Source organism: Dromaius novaehollandiae, chromosome 24, assembly GCF_036370855.1.
Source record: "Dromaius novaehollandiae isolate bDroNov1 chromosome 24, bDroNov1.hap1, whole genome shotgun sequence".
Lineage (NCBI taxonomy): Eukaryota > Metazoa > Chordata > Aves > Casuariiformes > Dromaiidae > Dromaius > Dromaius novaehollandiae.
The window spans coordinates 3801998-3826285 of record NC_088121.1 but is presented as its reverse complement, the minus strand read 5'-3'; the positions used below and the strand labels follow the sequence as shown (position 1 = coordinate 3826285).

At 41.5% G+C, this 24288-nt stretch overlaps 3 protein-coding genes across 10 annotated transcripts in view; 2 read left to right on the top strand and 1 right to left on the bottom strand.

The window, feature by feature from the left end:
* PUSL1 (pseudouridine synthase like 1) overlaps positions 1–2939 on the top strand; it is a 41138-nt gene extending 38199 nt beyond the window's left edge. The window contains exon 8 of the mRNA XM_026100644.2: positions 373–2939. Coding sequence (XP_025956429.1) covers positions 373–398 — 26 coding nt within the window. The 3' untranslated portion in view covers positions 399–2939. The remainder of the gene's footprint in view (positions 1–372) is intronic.
* On the top strand, positions 2044–16038 carry LOC112983488 (lysophosphatidic acid receptor 6-like). 5 transcript variants are annotated; one of them, XR_010392831.1, is made up of 4 exons: positions 2044–2164; positions 5448–6722; positions 7572–11832; positions 14262–16038. XR_010392831.1 is itself a non-coding variant. In XM_026100640.2 (3 exons), the coding sequence occupies exons 1-2, from the start codon at positions 2140–2142 to the stop codon at positions 6719–6721; spliced, it is 1299 nt and encodes a 432-aa protein (XP_025956425.1). In that variant the 5' UTR covers positions 2044–2139; the 3' UTR covers position 6722; positions 7572–16038. The 5 variants fall into 5 exon arrangements, 2 of the variants coding, with proteins under 2 accessions (XP_025956425.1, XP_025956426.1); XR_010392830.1 differs by having other exon boundaries at positions 7572–13588; XR_010392829.1 differs by having other exon boundaries at positions 7572–15381; positions 15466–16038.
* On the bottom strand, positions 9592–24235 carry INTS11 (integrator complex subunit 11). 4 transcript variants are annotated; one of them, XM_026100639.2, is made up of 18 exons: positions 24136–24235; positions 23326–23512; positions 22145–22242; positions 21029–21102; positions 20542–20770; positions 20327–20425; positions 20192–20226; positions 19335–19473; positions 17258–17322; positions 16377–16566; positions 15860–15943; positions 15204–15293; positions 14407–14569; positions 13400–13507; positions 12641–12702; positions 11567–11709; positions 10649–10778; positions 9592–9804 (listed from the first exon to the last, which is right to left on the bottom strand). In XM_026100639.2, the coding sequence occupies exons 2-18, from the start codon at positions 23351–23353 to the stop codon at positions 9739–9741; spliced, it is 1803 nt and encodes a 600-aa protein (XP_025956424.1). In that variant the 5' UTR covers positions 23354–23512; positions 24136–24235; the 3' UTR covers positions 9592–9738. The 4 variants fall into 4 exon arrangements, with proteins under 4 accessions (XP_025956424.1, XP_025956422.1, XP_064381559.1 ...); XM_026100637.2 differs by having other exon boundaries at positions 24118–24217; XM_064525489.1 differs by having other exon boundaries at positions 24105–24213.
* Between the last annotated feature and the right edge of the window lie 53 nt (positions 24236–24288).

The window sequence follows — 24288 nt, the reverse complement described above, 5'->3', positions numbered from 1 at the left end:
TCTCAAACAGGAAGAGAAAGGAGTCGAGTTTAGGGGGTTTTTTTGTTTCATTTGCAGAGCTGAGTGGGTAGATACAGACTTAGAATGAGAGAAAATGTAGCATTTCCTTTCTGCATCTTTCCTCTGTAAACCTGCCTTTGTGAAGCACAGCAGAAGGGACAACTGTTGCTATTTAATGCGATGACTTACAGAAACAGCCTTAAAAGTACTTGCCATTTCCTCTCCTCATCAACAGTCGCTCTCTTTCCAAACTGTAGCAGCTGATACGTTATCCTGTCCCTGGATAAAAAGTATTCTGTTGCTCTTAGGATGCGGCATGTTGCATAGTAAAGTTCCTTTGATTTCACACAAACTCTATTTCATATTTTGCAGGAACAGCGCTCTCTCCCCAAGGTTAATAATCCCAGCCTGGGCTAAAAACACAGGAACAGCTATATGAATGAGTCAGCCTAGTGATGAAATGAAGCACTCTCAGCAGTGGAGCCAGAAGGCGGCTGCCAGGCTGTTGCTGGCCTCTGATTTGCTTGTTGCCTCATTTTGCTCTTCTGTAGTTGTTGGTGGTAGTACTGCAGAGCATCGTCCTCAGACAGATGATGGAGTCCAGGTAGAGTCCAAGGGACTGTGAATCTTAGTGCATAGCAAGGATCAGAGAGAACTTTTCTTTAAACTACTCTTTGATCTCAAGTTTTGCCTGTTTGCCCAAGTGACAAAATAAGCATTGGGTACTTTGTGGTTTTTTTCTTATGACACCAGAATCTCTGTTTGTTTTGGCTGTTTTGGCTGTAAAATTATTCTGAGGATGCCAGGTTACAGGAAGGAGGTTGCAAATTTTGACTTCTGCCTTTCCCAGAAGAAACAATGCTTGCTTGAAACACTATTGATTGTCCAGCTCTACCATAGCAGAAGCAATGTGCAGCTGAGATGCCTGGTACCACCATTATTAATTTCCTCTTTGTGAGAGGAGGAGCAGAATTACAGAAGAAAGCCAAACAGTTTGTCAGAGCAGACAGCCTCCTTGAGCTGGTAAGAGGACATTCTTTGTTCTATGGCAATTTGGATACAGACTATCCCATTCGGATAAACAATGGAAGAATATTAATAGCCTGCTGAAAGATTGTGTAGTGTCCACACTCTGCTTGCATGGTGGAGAGCACAAGGCAAGGTTGGGGTGAGAGGCAGCAGCTCTTTCTGACCTCTGTTAAGGCACCCTTGCCTTTGGCTGTGGCGACCAAATTAGTGATTCTTCCCGATACAGAACAGGACAGTCCATTTCTAGGTATCCTCTGGTGAGAAGTGATACATCTCCTCCCCGCTCCGTTACAGGTAGGTTTGCCAAAAGTTTGCTTTTTGACAGCCTGTGAAGAAAAGGTAAGACACTTCTGCTTACTCTCTTCCTATAGAGCAGGCTGACTCCTACCTGCTTTGTTTCTTCAGGGCCAAATTCCCAAAGATGATGACAGAACTTTGGAGGAGTCCCAAGTCTCTACCACAGAAAAGGAGAGCTGAAGCTGCTGTGTTGCTTAGGTGGAACCTGATAGTGTTTTTCCAGTAAGGCCTTACTAGATAAGTACCCAGAGGTAGGGATGTTTCAGAATAGTTGCATGCCACAGAGCTGTACAGCACAAGCAACAGGGCTTCTCCATCCGGATTCCAAACCTAACGTGCCCAAAACTTTTTCAGACAGTGGTTTGTCTGAAAGGGAATGGCAGTTTGCTAACTCTGGCTCTTCCTCCCTTTGAGGGGAAGTTTGAGTGCCCATTTCAAAGTCTGTCAGTCAGATTGAAGTGCTAGTACCTGGTTCAGGAGGGGCAAGGCTTGCTCTGCAGACTACTGGGGCAGGAGAGCAGGGAGGCTGAAGGTAATCAAGGGTGCCTTTGGGTGGAAGCACTGGGAGAACTAAAGCGTGCATCAGGGCTAGCTGCATGCTGTACTGTCACCCCAGTTCCACAAGAGGAACACTTCACTAGTAGGGGCAACTGCTCTGTCTTGGATCCAAGTACTGGCTTTTCATATTCACTTCCTGTGGTTTCTCTCTGTAAAGCAATGTGGCAGCGTGTCTTGCAAGACAGTTTCTACTCAGCATAACATTCTGTTTGTGAAGTCTTTGGCGAGACTAGTGTACTCATTTGCAGCTTTCACATGAGAGATGATGACCTGAGATGCGGTAAGTTAACTTTCTGTCTAACTACATTTATTAAGAGCCTTTACAGTGCAAAAAGCTGAACCAAATAGTGATCAAAGGTGTTCAGATGTTGATCAAGCCATCTCCTAGTGCAGGCCTAGATAGTGGAGCTTTTTTTTTTTTTTTTTTTTTTCCATAGATGCAGTACAGAAATATTTGCTGTGTTTCCTGACTTCCACCCGAAACCTATCAGGCTTATGGGCTTATTCTCAAATCCAGTAAATGAACAACCCAGATACAGCTATCCAGACAGTAGTCTAGAAATGGTGGTCACTGGCAAAGTTTGCAATTAGCACTAAGTAGTGTTGGTTGGTTTGCTCATTTTAAATCCCAGAACAGTTAAAAATAATCCAGCGGACACATTATGATATTAAGATAACACACTCCTTACTTAAACGTACTGTCAGTGGAGAACTTCTGTACAAACTCCTAGTCTGCATTAGTTTTTCAGTGGCTGTAGTTAATGCTTGAATGTTATCTCTATCATCAAGGGGTACCTAACATTTTTTTTTTCTTTTACATTGTTGCATTACTAATCCTTTTCAGTTGATGCAGTTTGGACTTCCGATACATGAGGAGTTCTGTCTTTCTGATTGTTTGACTGACAGTGATGCTTTAAAACCAAAACCAGAAAAACCTCATGCTTGACCTAGAATTCAAAGACAAAAAGCTGGTTTTATATAAAAACGTTTTTACTAATTCAATGAACACAAAGTCCAGTGGAAACTTTAAAATAAAAGATGTGTTCCTTTCTGTATTTTTGTAAATGAAATAACTTCATACAGGAGCAGAGGTTTGGTGGTGCTTTTTGGTTATCAGCGAGAAATACAAGAAGTAAAACAGGCAGGAAATAAAACATAAAAAATCAACCCTGGGGATGCAATTCTGGATTTGGAATCTGGTAGGCATCCTCGTTTTTAAAGTGGTAGATAATTGAATGGTATGTTATTACAGAGATGAAATGGACTATATACTTGGAAAAATCATGTTTAGTCCTAAATTGTGTCACTTTTATTACCTCTCTCATGGAGAATGAAAATATTTTAAAATGGATCAATGCACATGCTGGGGTCCTGCAGTGCTAATTAAAATATTTGGAAATTGGCAGGAGACCTACTTCTGAAATACTCCACGTCAATGATTTTTTTTCCCCCCTTCCCCTTTTACTATTGACTTATGCTGTAGTTGAGCTTAAATGTTTTCGAGTTACTTGATGGGGTATATCTAGTACAATTACTGCTGGTGGGTACAAGCATCTCTGTGACAAGCTTCAACCATTACTTTCCTGTAACTGAGATATCAGAGGGGCCCACTGCTCATTCTAAGCATGCAAGACCTAATTTGGGATCCTCCTTCAGAGGCAGAGGGTACTGGGCAGCTCTGTCAGACTATAGATGCTGTAAGTAATAATATTAGTATAGTAGTGCAATGCAAGGCGTTCCTGTGCCTTGCTCTGCAAAAGCCTTGCAACCATACCACATGGGATGGAAGTGGAATTAGCTTTAGGCTGTCCTTTAGCAGACTGACTGTGCCATCCCACAGAAGTCAGTCAGTGTAAGCATCCAGAAACTCTTGTTGTCTCTAGCTTCTGCAAAATCTTGGGATGGATACCTCCACAACATAACTGTGCTATTTGGAAAAAGTCCTTTTGCTTGTTGTGGAGTTGCTACCTGATAATGTCTATGGATGTCCTTAATGTGTTTGCCTTGTGGGAAACACTGGCTAATCAGTCCCCTTTGTCTGTCCTGCCCTACTGATGATTTTACAAGCCTCTGCTGTAGTTGTAACACTATTCTTTGAACCTAAAAAAGATACGTTTGGTGGCTCTTGCTCTAGCAAAATTCTGAGATAAAGGTTGTTTCAAGTTCTGTGCTTCTTGAAGTTGTGGCTTAGCACGTGTAATTGGGTCCTTTTAACTACAGTTAGATAAACAACTACGAGGAGGAGGAGGAGGAAGTGTGATTTCAGAGTTTTCTTTGGAAAGTACCTATAGACAACTTTTATTTTTTCTGTTTTCAACAGCTCAGTTGAGCTCAACTTCAGGAGCTTTGTACATACTGCAGCTGGGATTAATTTTTCCACTCTATGTAGGGCTTCTGTTTAGGTGTCTATGTTTAGATTAGTTCTTTAGATTTCTTTTGTAGTTGATGAAGGGAAACACAGAGTGCTGGAGTGCAGTTTATTGCTTATGTGATGTGGGTGACCTAAGAAAGAGGTGTCCTGCTTGTGTACTGCCTCTTTCTCTCATAAACTAGTCCTTTAGGCTCCCTTTGTAATTGAGTGAAATGGGTGATTTTTACCTCTGCAAAGCACTTGTCCCTGGGGTTGGTGCAGAGTGGTTTTAGGGTGCTGTAAATTCACACAACAGCTTACCCCAAAATGCCAGTGTATATGAACTTCGAGTGAGGTTTAAAAGGGTATGTGGGAAGGATGGGAAATCTTACTCTCTCGCATTCTTTGCGTGCTTGTTATCAGGTCTTATGATGACCCAAGACTGTACCCCTATATCACATACTCCCCTGCAAATGAATGTTTGTTGTAAGAAGTCTGGCACATCTTGTCCAAAGTGCCAGATCCTTTCCGTTACTGTTGTTACAGCTGTTGATGTCTACAATACTGACAATTGAGCCTAGACTCCTCCTAAATGGGAGTAGGGGTTGTGCTGCTTCTTTTTGACCTGGTTAACAGCTTGGTCTTGATGCCAACTACCTGTTTCAGTTTTGTGCTTTAAATACCATTTCTTAATTGTAACAGAATGATTTCCCACATGTGACTTATAAAACTGCAGCAGTAAGGTTATAGCAGTTCAGTCATACAGAGTACTGGGTTAACTGTCATACTCGAGAAACAGAAAAAGCAGTCCTGCTTTCATGCCACTACTGATTTCCTTTTTCTTGGGAAGACTGCAAAATCTATCACTGGCTTTTAAGGAAAGGTTAACAACAAGTATTTCTCAGAAATGACACAGGAGCACTGGTAGTGCCTAGGAAGGAGAGAAATGAATGAAGAACCTGCAGAGGTCGTGTTCTTTATCACTGCTGGAGCTGTCCGGTGCTACTTCAGTTGCTGGCCTGTCCTTAGCCACAGCTGTAACATTCTACGTATATTTTCGGCAAAAGGCAAATGTTTCTTTGACCTTTACTTTTGCTACTTTTGTTAATTTAATATTGTCATCTTGTGCTGGTTGTTAAATGCTGGTAAATAATCTGGCTGCTGCTGTGTAAGCTTCAAATGCTCATATGTTTTAAATGATTCATTCTTTAAGCCACCCTGCTCTCCATCTACCTTTACCAAGCACAGATATCTGAACCACAGACTTCATCAGACTTGACGTCGGAGATTTGTATGGCTTTAGCTGTTAACCACTTAAGAGATGAAGTAAATCCCCAAACTCAAGGACCTTATGAGGTAAGGGGTGTCTTAAGACTTCTATCCCATGTTAGTTATCCCTACAGTCCTCCTGCAACAGAAATCATGGCAGATATTTTCTGGACTGAAGGAATCTCCAATGAGACAGTTGCCAATGCCAGTTCAGAATTCAGCTTGGAAGCAGACTTCCAGTATCCCCTTGTCATCTACAGCGTTGTCTTCGTGCTGGGACTAATAGAAAATGTCTTAGCTCTGTACCTCTTGTCCTGCAAAGTAAAGCACATTTCTCATTCCTATGTATACATGATTAACCTGGCCATAGCAGACACCTCGTTTGTTTGTGTGTTGCCTTTTAAAATTCATTACCACCTGAATCAGAACAATTGGATCTTTGGTGACATGGCTTGTAGGATAACTGGGACTTTGTACTATATCAACATCTATATGAGCATTGCCTTTTTCACCTGCATTTGTGTCGATCGCTACATTGCAGTGTTGCACCCCTTTACATACATCCAGATCAAAGTCACTCATTATGTGATGGTAGTCACAATCCTTTGGATGGTAGCTGTAAGTGTCACAGTTCCACTCATCCTTGGAGGTCCCCTTCACAACAATGGTGTAGGGAACAAAACAGCATGTTTTGAGAACTTCACTACCAGTAGCTGGACTTATCACATGGCATCGTACAACATCCTGGCCTTAGTTTTTGGTTTTGTGATTCCATTTTCCATCATTATGATCAGCTACCCTCTCATTGCCAAGAGGATCTCCCAGATCAAACACAACATTCACAAGAAGAAAGCTCTGCGCACTATCTACATCATCTTGTTGATTTGCACCTTCTGCTTTCTCCCATATCATCTCACTCACTTGCTCCACTTTTTAATGAGAATCCAGGTCATCCAGAATGAGCCATTTACCAACCTGATCTACAAAATGGAAAGGGTCACCTTAACTCTGGTCAGTTTCAACTGTTGCTTCAACCCACTCTTGTACTACTTCACCTCTTCCAATAAACAATGGCACTTCAACTTCAAGCTCAGATTCAGGTCTAAAATAGTGTACACAATCTGTGACCAGAAATTCGGGGACTACTCTTATATTTATAAGCTAGAACAGAGACATGGAAATAACAACCACGGAGATGGAATCTACTCATCTACTTAAAGTAAGTACGACATTCATCTTTTCAACTGTTGCTCTGAAATCAAACCTTTGAAACCTATCCCTCTTTGATACAGTGATAACATTAAGGGCATGCTCTAAGGAAATGTCTAGCAGCTATGTATTACTGTTATTAGCCAGCTAGGACTGTACTTGGGGGAGCTGCACTTTCCTGTAGTCCTAGATAGATAGCATGTGGTGAAAACATGTTGTGTGTATGTACAGTTGTGTTTTGGCCTCCTTTTGTTTACTTTTGGGGTTGGTAGGTGAACCCAGGGTTCCCTTCTGGAAACCAGGAAAGGTTTACTTGAAAGAAACTAGCCTCCTAATTGACTACAACACTGGAAGCTGAGTCACTCATGGCACTCCTGCCTGGCTTTTCCCTTTTTTGGAGAGATCCTGTGTTTTTTCCCTGGGCGCAAGCTCTAGTCGGCTGCATTCTCATACTGCTTTCTGACTACATTCCACAACCAAATAAGGGCTTCTCATCCCTTCTTGTGAATCAATTGATTGACTTCCTGAGGAGTATTTGAGTACAGGCTTTCTAGCATCTTATGCCTATGGATTCAGGCTCAGCAGTTAATAACTTAGTTTCAAAAGATAATGAATAGATCCAAGTATTTCTCAGTTAACACCATGTTCATACAAAAGCCACTCCCCTTCAACCTGAGTTCCTGCAGGACCTGTGTAAACAAGTATTGGCTGCTCTCTCATTGAGGCACGTTTTGGTGGGAGCTGGCTGAACTCCTTACACGGTGCAGTCTGGTTCATGTGTCAAAGCCCTTTTTACAGTGATTGTGTTATATCACTAAAAATACCTAAACCAACTTCATCCCTCCTCTTGTATTAACAGAACACCCAACTTCTGAGACTGGTTCAGGCTTCCACCCTATGAACATAAGACTATTCCATCATGACGTTGGAGCGAATTTATCATTTGTGGGTTATCAGAGCTACCAGAAAGCCACTGACCTAGCTGAAGAACCTGCTTAAAAGCCAATGGTTTACTTAGAGGACACTATTTTGGTAACAGAGACATAGATTCACTACTTTCCTCTACCCTGTGCCACCTACAAACATATAAAATGCACATGTATGATTGGCCTCCTGGCATACAAGACAGGGGCTTGTGTAAAGGGGAACAAGATGTGTCTAACGGTGGCAGTGCTAAATCAGTATTTCAGTTCAATGTGCAAAACAGACTAGAAGCCACACTTTCATCTGGCGCTCTGCAGCATGTCACCAGGGTGCCCATTTTATGCTGTGCTATTGGACTTGGAACAAGAAATGACATGGATCGTAAGGAGGTAGGAGTGGGATTACTGTGGCAGGAAGGTGTGGGGACCTAAGTGATAATAGGTCTCTGCAGGATGTGGTAGCTTTTTTTGCTCAAAGATGGACATTGCAGCTTCTGCCCCTATTCAGCTAACGGTTTGGCAGCAGCTGATGCCAGAGTCTACTTACTGGTTAATGACAGGAGATAAGAGGTTTGGAAAATGAGTGTGGTAATAGCGGTATGTTGTGGTCTTGGTTAGGGGAAAAGAAACATGCAGTAGGATGGAAAGCAAGATGGGAAGCAAGGGGCTTGAATTTGGGAGGCTATATTGATCAGTTAAAGCCTTCAATAACTCATCCTAGCAACCTGAGTTATACATGCAGCAAGCGAAGCAAGAGTAGGTCTGAAATGACTATAATACAGCTAGAGCTTTGTACTAATGGCTTTTGTGTGCAGTATTAAATTTCTTAGGATAAGCCTGACTTGCATGAGTTATTGCCATGTGCAATTTGAATCATGTATTAAATGGACTTCTATTACTCATGATGGTACAGCCATTGACTGGCCTATTCCATATGCAACAACAGAACTGGAGTGAGTCCTCTCTGTCTCTGTATCTTGCTCTTAGCTTGCAGGTGTTTTTTAAATGTCTGTGAGAAAAGCTGCTCAGCCTCTTAAAATATTGTTAATGATGATTCTTGTGTTCCTCTGCTTGACTGGGCTTGGTAAGACCTTAGACAGTCTTTGTACTTTGAGAATTTGTAAAATGGAGCTGATGACAGCCTCTGAGGTAGTATTATGACAAACTAATCATTTACCTTTCAAAAGAGACTGTTATTTTTTGCCCCATTCATAGGCTATGGAAGAGCTGCTCAGCCCTGAAGGGACTGTTTTCTCTGCAACTGAGCACAATGTTAATGCTATGGACAGAGGAGGAAATATTTCCCTTAGACACCCCATCTGGGAGTGTGGCTTTTCTTCAGGTCTGTGAGCTGTTGTTGAAGGATGTATGCATATAGTATAATGGGTAATAAAAGCTAAGCTGCAGGGTAAATAGCATGTCCTGCTGCCTACATTGAACTTGTACTTTGCATTTTAATTCTGAAAGGGTTATAGTAGCTTTCAAAGCTTCTTGTTTTGACCCCTCAGGCCTACTCCTAGTTCTGACTTATATTCTCTGTAGGGTTATCACTGATACTAACTTTTCATAAGAAGTCAGCTGAATACCCCTGCTCACAAATCTGAAAGACTCCAAGTGAGCTGTTTTGTCCCAGCACAGAGTCCCAGGAACAAGTTCAGGGCAGGACTGTAGTTGGTGCATGGCTGCTGATACTACTCATTTTTATGAACAAACTGAAAGCCTAGAGGTTGCACAGAAAAGACCTGTTAGTATAGAATGGCACTGCTAAGGTTTTAAAGAAAATGAGCTGTGCAAGTAGAAGAATGCTGAATATCTCTTATCTTACTGTGTAAGCATCTCAAAGCTTGTTCCTCAGGGCTCTTTTAAAAACAGGCTGCAGTGACTCCTGGGCAGATTTCTCTGGAAGACGACTACAGCATTGCTGAACAGTAGTCCCATATACACTCTCACTGCAGCTATTGGACAAACATTTTAATTCCTGTATTAAAAGGAAACCAGCAACCTGTAGGTACTATGTCTAGCCTTAGTTTTCCATTTATGACGATGTAAACAAAATAAAATCTAAATCCCTCTGAAGCGCCACCGTGCCTCTTGCTCTGTTGTTCAAGATGTACTCTGTGGCAGTCCCTTTTTCAGCAGGGATGTGAGATAGCTGCCTAGCTCTTCATCCTAGAGGTAAAAGAGAAACAAGAATGTTGCTGAAAGCAACATTTCATTTGACTCTTTCGCATTTGGGGCAAGAAATTAGACTCTGCTACCTGGAAACAGAGTGAAATAATCCTTGGACCCAGCAAAATTTAATGTCAGCAGTGTTCAAATACAGAAATCAATTTGGTTAGTTAGCACAAACCCAGTTCTGGGTGTTCTTTCAAAATATCAGTGTAAAACTACCCTTTGTCAAAGAAGGTGTCTAGACCTCTCTGAGGTGTCTCTTTTGAAGCAAAGAATAAAGAACTATTGATTTTTTTTTTTTTTTTTTTTTTTTTTGCTTTGCCCTCAGGAAGACATTTCCTTGCTCTAAAGAAAGCATTTAAGTAGTACAGACATACAATATATACTCTTGAAAGCAAGAAAATAAAACTACTACATCTGATCTTACCACAATTCTGCTTTAGCTAGCTTTCTGCTTGTTGTTTAAGTTTCACACCTACCTTACAAAATACCCCTACACTCAGCAGTGATACAGCTGAGATTTAGAAGCTTGTTACTATAGTGTCATCAAAACACAGATGATATTACACTACTGTGTAATTGCTCCAGACCAGTTGCCTTGAGTTCAGTAGTCTCAGAGAAAACTGACTCAATTGAACCCTGTAAAATGATTTGTACTAAAGCTAAAGTGATATAAAGAAAAGGGCAGGGGCTCACCATCTTCTTTGAGTCAAACTACTTCAAAGAGAGTGATGAAAACTCACCCTTACAGTAACAATCCACACTGCAGGCCAGTTTCAGAATGTCAGAAGTTAAGACGAGTTGGGAGTTGCTTGAAAAGCATGTTTCTAAGTATTCCTACCTGGTAAGTCCAGGATACAAGCAAGACTTTTGTTCCTTGATCCTCTGAATGTGCTGTAGCTTGGATAAGAATGGACTCTACTGTTATAGATCCATCAGGGAGATGCTGAACTGAATAATCCTTCAGGACCCTGGTAAGAGAGAAGGTATATGATTTATTTGGGAGGGGATAAACACACAAGCTGAAGGCTGGTTGGCTCTCTGAATCTTGGAATCCCCAATAGCCATGTGTTGTTACTACTTTTAGCTGCATCTCTGAGCCAGCACCTACTGTCCAAGAAAAGCAGAATGGACCTTATTCATAGCTTGCTTATTCTGGTGTTTATACTAGTCATGAGAGGGCCAGACATTTCCTACAGCGTTCCATTTCAGGCTTTCCTAACAGCTAGAGCTCCAGTCTGAGACCCTATTCATCTGAGTAAAGCACTACTCTTGGACTAGACCAGCTGCCTTTAGGACAAAAAAAAAATATTTTTAAGTTTTAACTGCTACCAACTTTTGAATAGGTTTTAAGGGGTGTCTTGACCCCTATGCCTGATGGTCTCACTCTGAACTAACATCTGAACTAACTTTAGCTAGAAGCAGCAGTGACAGTAGCAAACCCACAGGAAAGATTTCAGTTGGCTTGCACAAGCTTGACAAAGACCATGGGCATGTATGGTGATTACCAACCTCTGCTACTGCAGTGTAATCACTACTTGGTTATTTTAGCTAAATAGACTGAAATCTAGAGCAGTTGAGTTTTCTGGGCTGCAGTTTTCCTCCTCTGTCCCATTGCAATGTGGCAAGTTTCCTTAACTCTATATAGCTGCTCTAGAATGGCAGGAAGGAGGGGGCACTTGTACTACCTATGTTAAGAATGATATGCTCCAGTTCATGTCTGGTAGGAAAAGCCAAACACAGCCAAGAATGGACTTACGCTTTCAGATGGTTGTATACACGAAGCACTGTCTCATGTTCCTTCCGGGGATCCTGAATGTGAACGCGGCAGGTGAAACGCAACTGATGTTCTGCAAGGCCCAGCTCTTTCAGGGCCTGCTCTGGAGAAACCAGACGGAAGCTCTGGAGAGGAAAAGTACAAATCCATTAGAAGCTATTTCTCTTTGCCCATTCTTTTGATGTTTTATTCCTCCTCCGTGGTCAGCTGGACATAGCTATGTGTTCATCACTGCAAAACTCCTGCAGGTAAGATCATCACTTTTCAATCTTTGAAATGTCTCAGCACATTCAGTTACTACTGCAAACAGTAGCAGCTAGGTGTGAGTGTGTGCAGGATAGCAGAAAAGGAGGGAAGGCTGGAGCAAATATCCAGATAAATGGTCATACTGTTTCCTTATTTCCCGAAACTGCATATATCAAAGTTGCTTTCTGAATACAAGTTGGTTTAACCTCTTTTTATCACACAAATGATTTGCTCAAATACGAACATTAGGCTACAGAGTTAAGTACTCCTTCCTTGGCACCTTTCAGTCCTTGCTCAACATGAGTCTACCAACAACAGGTTGCTTCTTGATTCTTTTGCTTTTTGCAGGCATGGTGAATCATAAACACCTTGGATTCATGGGCTGAAAACCACAGCTTCCTTAGAGTGTCCTCAGTTGTACCCAGGAGGTGGCAGGGGGCCAAGGCAAAAAAACAACAGATTTTGAAAAGTAGCAGCTCTTCAGTCTGATCAGTTGTTTACTCTGACTTAGCATTCATGAGACTGACCAGTAAAAAGTCTATCATCACAACACCCTGCTGATAAATAGCAAGATACTAATTCTCAAGTTGTGTGACTGATGAAGATTGTCAATCGGGCAGCTGACAATCTGGAGAGTCTTTCTTGCAGACTAACCCACTCACAGGCCTGCAGGATCAGCTGTTGCTGGGGCTCCTTCCAAGAAACTAGGACTACATACCTTTAGTTTGCTTCTTTGTTCACCTAGACCTTGCTTGTGAATGACAACATACTCATACAGAGGGCAACATGTGTAAGAACTTTTTTACTTACATTGTCCTTCATAATTAATGTGCCATGCATGAGCTTTGGCTTCTTGACATCTGGTAAGAGACCTAAACCAAAGCCAGCAGAACAGAAAGACAACAGGGTTAATGATACTGTGCATACTTTTTACACCTGTAAGATTACTTTAGGACTTAACAGATTAGATTTTCAAGGGAAATAAGGGTTGTACATCCTTCCACTGAGGTATGATAGGTTCAGAGGCTATGATTTTACATTTTCATTCTCCTGTTACTTAAAAACAAAGTACATGGTGTTTAAACCACTATCAATGCTCTAGAAGTACAGGAAACAATGCTCGGTAATCTAGAATAACTGCCTCTCTTTTCCCATATTACTTCTTGATTTGAGAAATTCTAGATTTTTCTTAAATTTGGGTTTAAAAAAGCAATTCCAGTTTTCACACAACTAGTTAGTAAAAGCATATGTGGACTTTGTTTACATAGTGAATGGGTGACAGATAACAAAGCAGTTTTAACTAAAGTTTTAACTAAACTTTTACTAAACAAATGAATGCTAATTATTGAATATACATTCACAGCACAGTAGTCACTTCATTTCACAGGAAGCCCTTCTCAACCACTAAACACTGATAAAGCATGTTCTTACACAGGAAGCACTGCTATAAGTCACTATTTCTACAAATGGCCCTGCAACACTGTCTCTACGTAGTGCAAACACTATACAAATAACTTCAGTACAACGATAGGGCCCAAAAGATGAAAATCTTTGTTGAAAATGCATCACCTATTGCTGTTTCTCTCTTCAAGAGTCCCAGGGATATGTCCACTGGAATGCTAGGATTGGTGAATATTGTTGTTGTCTCTCCATTTGCAGGCATGTAACAGTTCACATCTGCAGTGTAAACAGTCAGTGTTGGAAGGACTTAAAGGCACATCTCCCATCCCAGGCCATTGTTTCACCCACAAGCAGCATGTAAGCAGCCCAAAAGTGGACTGTGATATGATTTTGGCAGAAGCCCTGTTTAGGACAGGAAGTGAATAATAGCAATCTGCTGAAACTTAAAACAGGGATTTTAAAGAGGCTGGAGAGTAGAGTTGCTGCAGGAGCCAAAGACTGACAACCTTACCAGTACAGTCAAAAACCTGATGGCACTGACCAAAAGTAGCCATGACTATTGTAGCCATGACTATTTTTAGACCTCTCATGCAGAAGGCAATGTAGACACTCTCAGAACAGCAGCAGTACCTACTGACCCAGCTATGCTTAACTGGAAAACCTCCTTGTGAGGGGGGAACAAGATCACAGTTCGCAACAAAAATGTTTGCGACCTGATGTGCCTAACAAGTTACTGCAGAGAAATCTGCAGCCAGTAAGTAAACATCCAATGTAAATTCTGTGCTTTCTCCACTCATCTTTTAAGTCAGCTGCTTTTTAAGAGTTCATTTTCTCTTTTGGAGCTCATTCCCAGTAACTGAAGTTGTTAACTTAGGGGGGAAAATATCCAAAATTCTACCTGCCTCTGCTTCTTTTAGGAGTCCAAAGAAATATAAATTCAGTAAATACTGTAAATATCAGAACCACTTGAAATGTTCTTAAAAACTAAAAAAAAGATGGTTTTAAACAGGGGCTGCTCTTTATGTTACAGGCATTAATTTCTGACTTGAAGGTGGCTGATCGAGGGAACTGTAAGTAACCCTAGTCCATTAGGCAGTGTAGTTAGGCATAAAGTACATGAACTTGAAGTCTTCCTTCTACTGCCATTTTCTCCCCAGTACCAACAGGGTACATACGAAATTCCTGTTCAATTTTCTGCTTCAGGAACTCCATTTTCTTTGCTTCACCATGGACCAGGAGAACATTTTGTGGCTCAGCCTGGCGAATCAGCTGCATTATTCCCTTGGCATCAGCATGGGCACTGAAGGACATGTACTCCACCTGCATCTTCACCTCCAGCTGCAGGGGGAAAAAAGCACAGGCTTCCTGAATCAGGAAACACTTAGACCCCCTGCAGCTTATAAACCACACAGGAACCAACCCAGACCCTGACCTCTCCAAATTTGTTTCAGAGAAGGAAGCAGAACACTAAATTAGAAAATGAGGTTGGTGAGATAGCTGCTTAGCAACAGAGACTGAATATGTTGCTGTATAGAAAAGCACTCAAACTCTGCAGGATCAGACTGCACAGTTTTAGAGCACAGTTCTCGTCTCACATTTGCAAAAACAAATCAATACTTAGGACATTTATTACCCGTTTTAATATCCCCCTCAGTATGAAACTGTATCACTGTTACCTATCTGACTAACAGGGATCTACTTATTAAACAGCATTATACATGGTCCCCTGACAAAGTCTAGTAGCATATGTCCAATGAATTACAAAGCAATGAAATGGCAGGAAGAGACATGCTATTGCCAAAACAAAGGGAAAAAAATAACTAGTCCAGCTCACTCTGATGAAAATGTTACTTGGGTATTCTCAATGATACACACTGCATATTCCCATTACAAGTACATGGTGTCTTAACTATCATGTAAAGGTGTAAAGAGCCTCCCCAAAATGATCTTCCTTGCTAAGAAGAAAACTCACTATTTGTCGTCCTTCCATTTCCAGCTTGCGCTGTCCACTCAGAATCTTATGGCCTACAGTTCCTTGCACGCAGTAGCCTGGCATGATGACCTGAGAAGAAAACCAGAGAAGTCTGCATATAGATACATGTAGGATAGTTGCTGTTAACATAAAAATACCACACATGCATAATGCTGATGTAAGATTCTGTTCTTCCCCTCTCACATACTATCATCCTTTGCTGGAAAGTTACTTAGTCCATTCTGTTTGCCCCCTTCTGCAGCTTGTGGAGTGAACACCCAACTACAGAACACATGCAAGGATGAAATTAGAAAGTGAATTGCTGAAATCTGTGCACCACTCACTATGAATTATTGCTAGTTACCAGTGGCTTCTAAGCAGCTTCAAAAGAGCGAAAGCACTTTTTAAAACAAAATCTCCCACCGCCTCATCTGATGCAGGTACCTCCAGTGCTTACCCTGTCACACACAGTAGAAGACAAAACTTAGAGCTTGAAAGAGCTCTAGGCTGGGTTGTTCCATGGGAGGATCCCTGTCACTTAACCCCAGACACTCAGGAAAAGCTTTCCTGAAAACACTGTTCTTACAGCTGCATCAGTAACACTATCACATTAACAAAAATAAAAAAAAATTACTTAGGGCAATGGAATTGCTTACCATGTTTTTTTCATTCCCTGCCCATTTCCTGAAGATCTGAAGGGATTGTCCTGCATGAAGCATTCCAGGGGTTGCGAACACAACCTAGAGTTCAAAGATGTGTCAAGATTCTTCTTTCAAATACCTCCCAATACCAATCAAAAAACAAAATCAGCAATAAAAGATTGTGTTGTAAAGGATCCCTCTCCTGACTTTATTAAAAAGCAACATGCTGCAAAATTATAGTGCAAATCAGCAAAAAAGGTATAGATTATATGACAACACAATTTTTGGTTTATTTTCCTCTGGCATTTTAGCTTTACTGGAATAAAGTCAGCAAGATCTTTAATAGAGTTATAGAGCTAGAGGCATTCAGATGACCTGGTGCCAAAAAGGTCTTGGGGCAGGATGCTGGTATTAATGGGGTAAATGTTGCTTAGCTTTTGCAGGATGCTTGTTTGCCTAAACCAGGAACAGTGGTACAAAAATGGCTCCCTGCCACTACACGTGCTCTATTATCTTTTTAATGCCCACCTACCATAGGTCCTGGATTATCTGCAAAGGCCCGGTCAAATGCTTTGATGTGTTTGAATTCAAACATGTTCCTCTGCACAAAGGTTTTCCGAATTTTTTGATTTGTCCATGTGATGAAGAGTTTGTAATAATGATTTGCCTTTTCTGTCAGTCCCGTGGAAAAATAAATTGGAGCCTTCAAGTTCATTCTTTCCCTGTAGAAAGAAGTGATCCAGGTAGATGGGACTGTCAGACTGGGATCTTGGCTCTCCATGCTGAATGTCCATGAACCCATGTAGTCTCCAAGGATTTCTGTGCACACCCCACTCTCAAGCAGCCATAAGGCAGCAGTATGACAATGCTGTATCACTATGCATTTATTTATTAAGAATTCAGCTTTAGTTCAGCTCTCTTCCTAATCTGCTACAGACATTATCCATCCATTATAGATGCCAATCATTCTGCTATGGGAAATAATGAAAAGCAGTATCATTTGATACTATCAGAACCATTTCCACACCTGACTATTTTCACACTCAATCTCACAATGCTTATGGGTAAATTTAATACTTTACTACTTCATCCCTCCTCCCCCCTCCCATGAAAACAATTTTACAATGCTGCAAAGATGCAGTAAATTTTTTTTAAATGACAATTGATCCTAAGTCTTTGGGTGAAGAGTGGAGAATGACCCTGAAAATTTTTAGTTTACTGCTTAGAGGCAGAAGCACTACAAAATATGCAGAAAGAAATAATTCTGAAATGGCCAGCATGGGTCGACATGCAGGGGAATACCAACTGAGAATACTTGTACTGAAGAGACATAAAAGAATCATAGAAACCTATCAGTACCACAATGTGAGGAGGAAGAAAAGGAGGAACATGCACGGAAGAAGCTGCACTTACCAGAAGGTTTCCAGTAAAATGCAAAGTTCCTGGGCACGTCCGAGGGCAAAAACTGGGATAAGAACCTGCAAATGAGATAGTGATTTAGAGTCTGCTAAACTGAGACGGCATGTAAATGGCCCTGGAGCATTACCATTCCTGAACAAGTCCCTCAATTCCTTCTGATAGCCCTTTTCCTTCCCACAGGGATCTGTTCCTCAGCAGTTTTGGAATGAAAGGCACTGATATTTGACAGGCACACAAACACCTATCCATTTGCCTAAGACCTCAGTTTGTACATACTGAAGGACATCTCTGGCAGGGCATGGAGCCTGTGAATATATTCAGTTCTGCTTTTTTGCTCCTGGATCATATGAAAGCAAGTCGCTGTGAGGGATCTCATTTCCCAAAGTGAGATCAGGCTAATTCTCAGACTGGGTGCGATTTCACACCCTGTTCACCAACTCTTTCTTTCTAGCTGGATCCCTTCAAGACAAGGCAGTTTTCTTGCAAGCTGCTTTTTAGTTCCCTGTTCATCACAGCAGCAGGATGGAGAGGGGATACTGCAGCAGTTACTGAAAGCATCAGACGCACATTGTCAATACAATGGGAATTCACTATCATTTCTTAAGTCTCTACATACTCTGAACAGTACTAGTGGGAAATTTCTAACGAAATACCTCAAATGAAAATAAAACCATATTTCTGGCATTACTTACAGAAACGGACGCTAATGTGAGCATTATTGTTCTTGATTGCTTAGTCTAGGCTGGGGTAATTATGAATTCCTCCCTTCCCAACTTAAGGGATAAAGAGCACTGAAGTAGAAAACAAGACATACATAAAACTGAGCTCCACAGACAAGTTTTGCACACTTTTTCATATTTCAAGTGTTTTCTTTAGTTATGTGCTGTCATGTGGCAGCAAAGAGTTTAACACTATTAATTTGTTTTCGAGATTCATTGACTAGCAATGAAAAAGCACCATCTATTTCTTAACAGAGCTGCTAAGCAAACCACACCCATTAGCAAGGGACTCACCCTTTTATTCTACAAGCAAGCCTATATTTTGCCCCTACTAGGACAAGAACAGTAAATAAATTCAGGTTTTAAAGTGACAGATGACAAACTGCTATAGCTTTTAACCAAAGTGCAGTTCAAATTCTACATGTACAATTATCAGCCAGACTGAACTTTCCATTTAATCAGGATTTAAATCAACTAAATCCTAGGAACATAGCATCAGATCCTCAGCTTCAGTCAAATCAGCAAAGCTCCTCTGTATTCAGGATTTCCATTTCTAGCTCCAGTTTCTGAGGGGGTTTTTTAATGTCTTTTACTAGGCATGCTCTAAATCAGGTGTTAATGAAAAAGAGAATCTCAAAGATTTCCCTTACATTAGTGGCAGGGACCAAATTTCTGAGAAAAAGAAAAGGCCAACTGAAATTCTGAAACAATAATGGACTGATGCAACTAAAAGCCATGTTACGATGCTTTCATATGTTCCATGTGCTTTGTGAGTAGCTGACTTCAACATCAGTTGTTCACATCAAATCGCGTACTGGAAAAGGCTCACCCAAACAGAACAGCAAGGCAAGTGAAAGCCACATGCAAGGCACTTAAGAATCATTTATTGCATTGTAAGCTTTGTACTTTTACAGTAACAGCCAGCAAAGTGTTGAACAGCAGAAAGTAGGATGCTGAGCAGACAGACCTGGCTACACTGGAAATCATTTCTGATTAAGAAGCAGTAATTTGGACAGACAGTCTCAATTTCTTAATTTACACGACTAAGAGGATGTTTCAGTACACACAATGCAAGTAAAGTTAATTTTGTCTTTATCCTCCATAGTTTGTAGACTGTAAGCATAGTATTTCCCTTACTGCCTTGTTCATTTAAACTATATGAAGAAAAACTGTAACTGTTTAATACTTTGCCTTTTAAAGTACAGATGCAGCAATACAAGAACTCCGTCAGTTTCATATAGTGGTTGTGCATGGATGCCTGAGTTAATTAGCAGTAACACACAGCACTATGGAACCAAGAAGAGCTTCACAGACTGGAAAAGACATTACTTACATTATTCCACAAGCCATACCTTCCCTCCTCTTTCTACAGTCTCATGAACTTTCTTCAAGAAATCCCTTTCTCTGCAACGTTTGGAGTCTCTGATAGTTGTGGCATAAGTGGATTCACTTATTAATAAATCTGGACGACACTTATCAATCCAGGCAGCACTAAAACAAAATAAAATTTTAAGTTTATCAAATTAAGAGATGGTATTTGGCATTTATGATCTGCTAGTCTCAAAGATGGGTGAAGAATGTCACTATCTCTTCTGGCAGATAGGAAAGCAGGAATGCAGAGATGTGCACTGGCTTGCCCTAAGTCACCTAGGACTTTCACGGCAGCATCAAGTCTCCTGTCTCTACAGGCCATGCTTTCTTTACCTGAATTCAGCGCAGAATAGAGACTAAACTCCACATATTTTGAAAAGCAGTTCTTCTCCAGTCTGCTATTTGTTTTTAATGCATTAAAATATTATTCTAGATATCACCAATATTATAAATCTCTCATATTTACCTGTAAAAATGAAATCAATCCTAATTTTAAAGCTTGTGATCAAAGTTCTCTTGGTTTAGAAGATATCATGGCAACAAAGCATTTCAAATATTTAAATCCAATTATTGCACAGTCTTAAAAAGGAATAATATAAACTATACAGAAGAAGAAGATTGAAATAAGGTCTGTCTTGAGGAACCAATGTAAATCTGTTCATTCTCATAATTAAAAACTGCATTCATCTTTCTAGCAAAGGCATCATTAAATGTTCCAGTCTCCTTTACAAGAACAAAGAAACAATGCTGATAAGCCCCTATGGAATAATAGAAGCTGCTACTAAAATCCTTCTGTTTGAAATGCATACAATTCATAGAAACTCAGCTTCCTACTTACCCTAAATGTCTGTCTGGAGTCATATTATAATCACCCTAATGGAAGGAGAGAAATCCATTTATTTTCTCAAGGTACTGGGACACATGCTATTATAAGGAGATGTAGGTTTCTATACATGTTGTTGTGCGTACTTACAGTGTAAACAACAGACTCGCATCCAACCTTAATCTGGAACATGGCTGCTCCTAGCACATGGCCAGCATAGTAAGCCTTGATCTCCAGCTCCTCATCCACCTGCATGAACAGGCAAATACTGCAGTAGTGTAAACATTTTAAAAAGTTAAAATTGCTCTGCCTTCTACAACAATCCAGTTGGTTTGACCAAAGAGTACGCAGCAATGGTCATTTACCTGAACTGTCTGGTGAAGATGAACAGCAACAACTTTTTTCATACAGTCTTTAATCATTTGGGATGTGAAGAAGTTAGTTTCCCCTTTCTTATCTACAGTGATTTTCCTGTAGTCCTCCAGGAGGATGGGACAGATGGCCTTGGTAGGATGCGTCATGTAAATAGGCCCATCGTAGCCAACCATTTCACTGAAGTACGGTAAAGCTCCACAATGATCCAAGTGAAAGTGGCTACAAAAAGACAGAAAACATGAAGGAGATATTGCACAGGAATTTAGTTGCAGGTCTTCAGTGCTTGCCTGGTTCTCAAATCTTGTTTCAGGTTTTTAAAAGCAGTGCACAACACAGAGGAACTAAGAACTAACCAAAATATGAATGATGGACCTGAAACTTGTTTGAGATACTAGTTTTAACAAATCACAGGGAAATCACAGCGTAGAAAGTTTCCTGTTTTCCCTTTGAGTTGTGACAAGAAAGCAGTTTTCTCACCTGATGATCACACAATCTAGGAAATCAGTCAGCCTTCCATTCTGAGTGATGTAAGAAAAGTCAGGAAAGCGCCTCTGCAAAAACATTTATAAAGTAGGTTATCCATTACTAAACAAAGCCAGTTAATGCTACATTATTAATCCAGCAGAATAATGGCATGAACCATCCACAACACTGGGAACATGCAGTAATCCATCTCAAGGCAAAACTGTAGTAGGTCAGCAGACTGCCCTGGTGTCAGCAATATGGTAAGAGCTGTACATGACATTGTCAAGATTTATGCGCAGAAAGAGTTAAAGAGAAAAAGGGCGAGAGGACTGTCAGAGACCTGACCTTGCAAACAAGTAAATTACAGCCAAGTTTATCTTCAAAGCAAAATAGGTGGCCAATGCGTTTGAGCTCACCCACAAGCATTAAGGCAAAAGCATCAAAACCTTTTCTGTAAAGGCATGTTTGCTCTGTGTGATGCTTTGACTCTTTCTATTTGTACAGAATATTTTTGCATTTATGCCTTTCCTATCTGTATCAGGTAATCAAATATGAGGAGTATTATCTGGCTCTACCTCTAAAGCATAAGCAAAGCTTCTATACAGCATGTCTTGGTGTGGATCCCACAAGTAATTAATTGCCCAAGAACAAGCCTCCTCACAGGAGCTATCTAATTAACGATGGGATTAATGCTTTATAGAAGATGCCTGCCCATATGAGGTGCCACAACACCAAAAACAAATGGGAATGGGGCATTCACAGCTCTCCTAATATTTTTTTCAGAGTCTACAACCCAGGGAGAGTGAAAGAAGGATGGCTGGATGGTGGAACTTCATACATCAGGAATACCTGAGGGGACATAGCTCTTGCACAGGAAGTCAAGATTTTGGAAGGGCAATACTAGTTCATTCTCTGCAGCAATCCTTCTCCAGAAGTGGCTGATAGAGATGCCCAATAACGAACACCCAGCTAATAGCACCTATCTGCCATACAAGATGGGTCAGGCAACATTCAAAGGTGAAGGTGAATAGGCCAGGACAATGAACCAGGAGCTCTGCTGGGAAAGGCCAGGCAGATATGCCTTAAAAACATCTCCATTCAACATCCAGGCTTCCATACCATACTCACATCATCATTGTAGCCCATGTGCATCCCACAGTCAAGCATAACATTTTTCCCTGCGATGGACACAAGGATGCAGCTGCGCCCCACATCCTGGCCAGCCCCTGGACCCAAAGGAAAGAAGACAAGCAAGGCATCTCTAGCAATACTTGCAGTCACTTCAAACAAGAAGCATTGAAAGGTCTCTACAAACTCCGTTCTATAGCCCTAACTCCCTTCCAGTGCAGGAGAAGACCACATCCTTTCTTTCAAGCAAGTGGATCTGCTAGAGGGAAGCAGATGTAAGCTCACTTACCCCATTCCCTAAGCTTATGAGAGTGCCTCCCAGCTCCAGTTACACAACTGCGCTTAGTACAGCACTGAGTCCAAGCCCATAAGAAGTTCAGATGCAGGGTACATTTGTTTTCTACCCAGTACTGTGCAATAGCAGCTACATAGTTTCAAAGCAGTTTTAAGTAAGAGCAAAATAATCTCTTAACTGCCTGAAAATACCCAAATAGACCTATTTGTTCTGAGCTACAGGAAATGGCTAGCCCAATGGCAAAGAGTTAATCACATGGAATGCAAAGTTCCCAGGGTTGTGGCCCACCCCAAATACTCTGCCTCTCAGTGAAAGCACAGATTTCCATAAGGCATCAGGAAGTCTGTTCTAAGCCAGAAAACTACTGACTAGGATAGAGCAGTTCTGCTTGGAACATCCGCTGCCCTCTCAGCACTTAAATGCATGTCAACAGCTTCTGTGCAACTCACAAAATAATGAAAAATTTGCTTTCCACGGAACTCTAGCTCCATTAAGTTTACTAACGCTCTATCCATCCTGTACAATACTACAATAAATAACAAAAGACCTCCATAGTACTATATATGCTCTACAAGCCCTTTACCACCAATATCTATTAATGAATCTTTTCATTTAAAGATAGGGTTTGCAGACTCTATTTGAGTCATACTTGTTTGAACAGCAAAACGAGGACAATGACACCTCTAGGCTGCCCAAACATAACATACTTAAGTATACCACTATGACTAGTTTTTGTGGCAGGGAAAGGCACATATATCCCCAGCAGACTAAAATATGTTATTTCTAGCTCTAAATTTCAATTCTAACTTGTTTCTTTTCAAGGAAATCACAGCATACAAAGCTTTTCAGCATTTCTATTTTAAGACCATTTTAGGTTTGGACTTACCCAAGGGAGTGACTTTTATTTCAGGCATTTTAACAAACTCTAGATTTCAAGCAATACGATAAATTCTTTCAGAGATAGTTTCATGAGGGCCATAAAGTCAAGAGAAGATTTAGCCTTTATTCACAGCCACCACTACATTTCTTTTTCAGTATCAGATAGAAAACTTCAGCTGAGGCCTCATTTCTTCCTAGAGGAAAGACAGACAGACAACACACATGAGATAAATGCACGCATTACTAGCTTCTCCTAGAAATTCATGTCTGTTTGGCTTCAGTAATAATAGTCACGTTTTTTTACGCTCCTTGAAAGCACGTATCAATTCCTTTGTGTTGAGATCACCTTTAATCTTCAGACCATCTCAGTGTCAGAAGCCAGGCACCACTTATGCCCTGGAGACAGCAAACGCTAAGGGCTTTCATAGGCTCGATGCCCATCGGAAGGCTGCTGTGAGGAAAGGGCTCCTGCTCCCTACCTGAGGAGCGGCCAGCCTTCAGGCTGGCATTACTCCCTCGTGCCGTCCAATGCCCTCTAGAAACAACTTCGGTGAGCCTGCTAGCCTGCATCCTGCTCCCCAACAGCGACCAGCGGTGACACCGCTCTCATCAGGCCAACACCTGCTGTCAGCAGCTGCCCGGCGACCCGAACAGGGCCGGCCCCAGCACCCCCAAGAGTCCTCAGGCCGCCCCACTCACCGGGCACCCCAGAGCGCACACTCACCCCTCACACCCCCCCCCCCCACCCCTCCCCTCCCCTCCCCCCCCCCTTCCCCTTCCTCGCACCGCGGCCCCACACCGTTCCAACGTCTCTCACCGCCCCGCCACCCGCGCTTCGCGACGCCTCCGCGCATGCGCGGCAGCCCGCCCTGCCCGGAACCAGACTGACGCAGGAACGGGACGCAACACCACTCGCGCTGTGGCCAATAGAGCCCCGCGACGCGCCCCACCGTCCCGCCCTCCTGCCCGA

Coding starts and splice junctions, on each gene's coding strand:
- LOC112983488 (XM_026100640.2), top strand. CDS start 2,140: ATGAGAGATGATGACCTGAGATGCG. Junction 2,165..5,447: donor AGATGATGACCTGAGATGCG/GTAAGTTAACTT, acceptor TCATTCTTTAAG/CCACCCTGCTCTCCATCTAC.
- INTS11 (XM_026100639.2), bottom strand. CDS start 23,353: ATGCCTGAAATAAAAGTCACTCCCTTGG. Junction 19,474..20,191: donor ACTCCAGACAGACATTTAGG/GTAAGTAGGAAG, acceptor ATTTTGTTTTAG/TGCTGCCTGGATTGATAAGT. Junction 15,294..15,859: donor CAGGGAATGAAAAAAACATG/GTAAGCAATTCC, acceptor TTTTCTTCTCAG/GTCATCATGCCAGGCTACTG.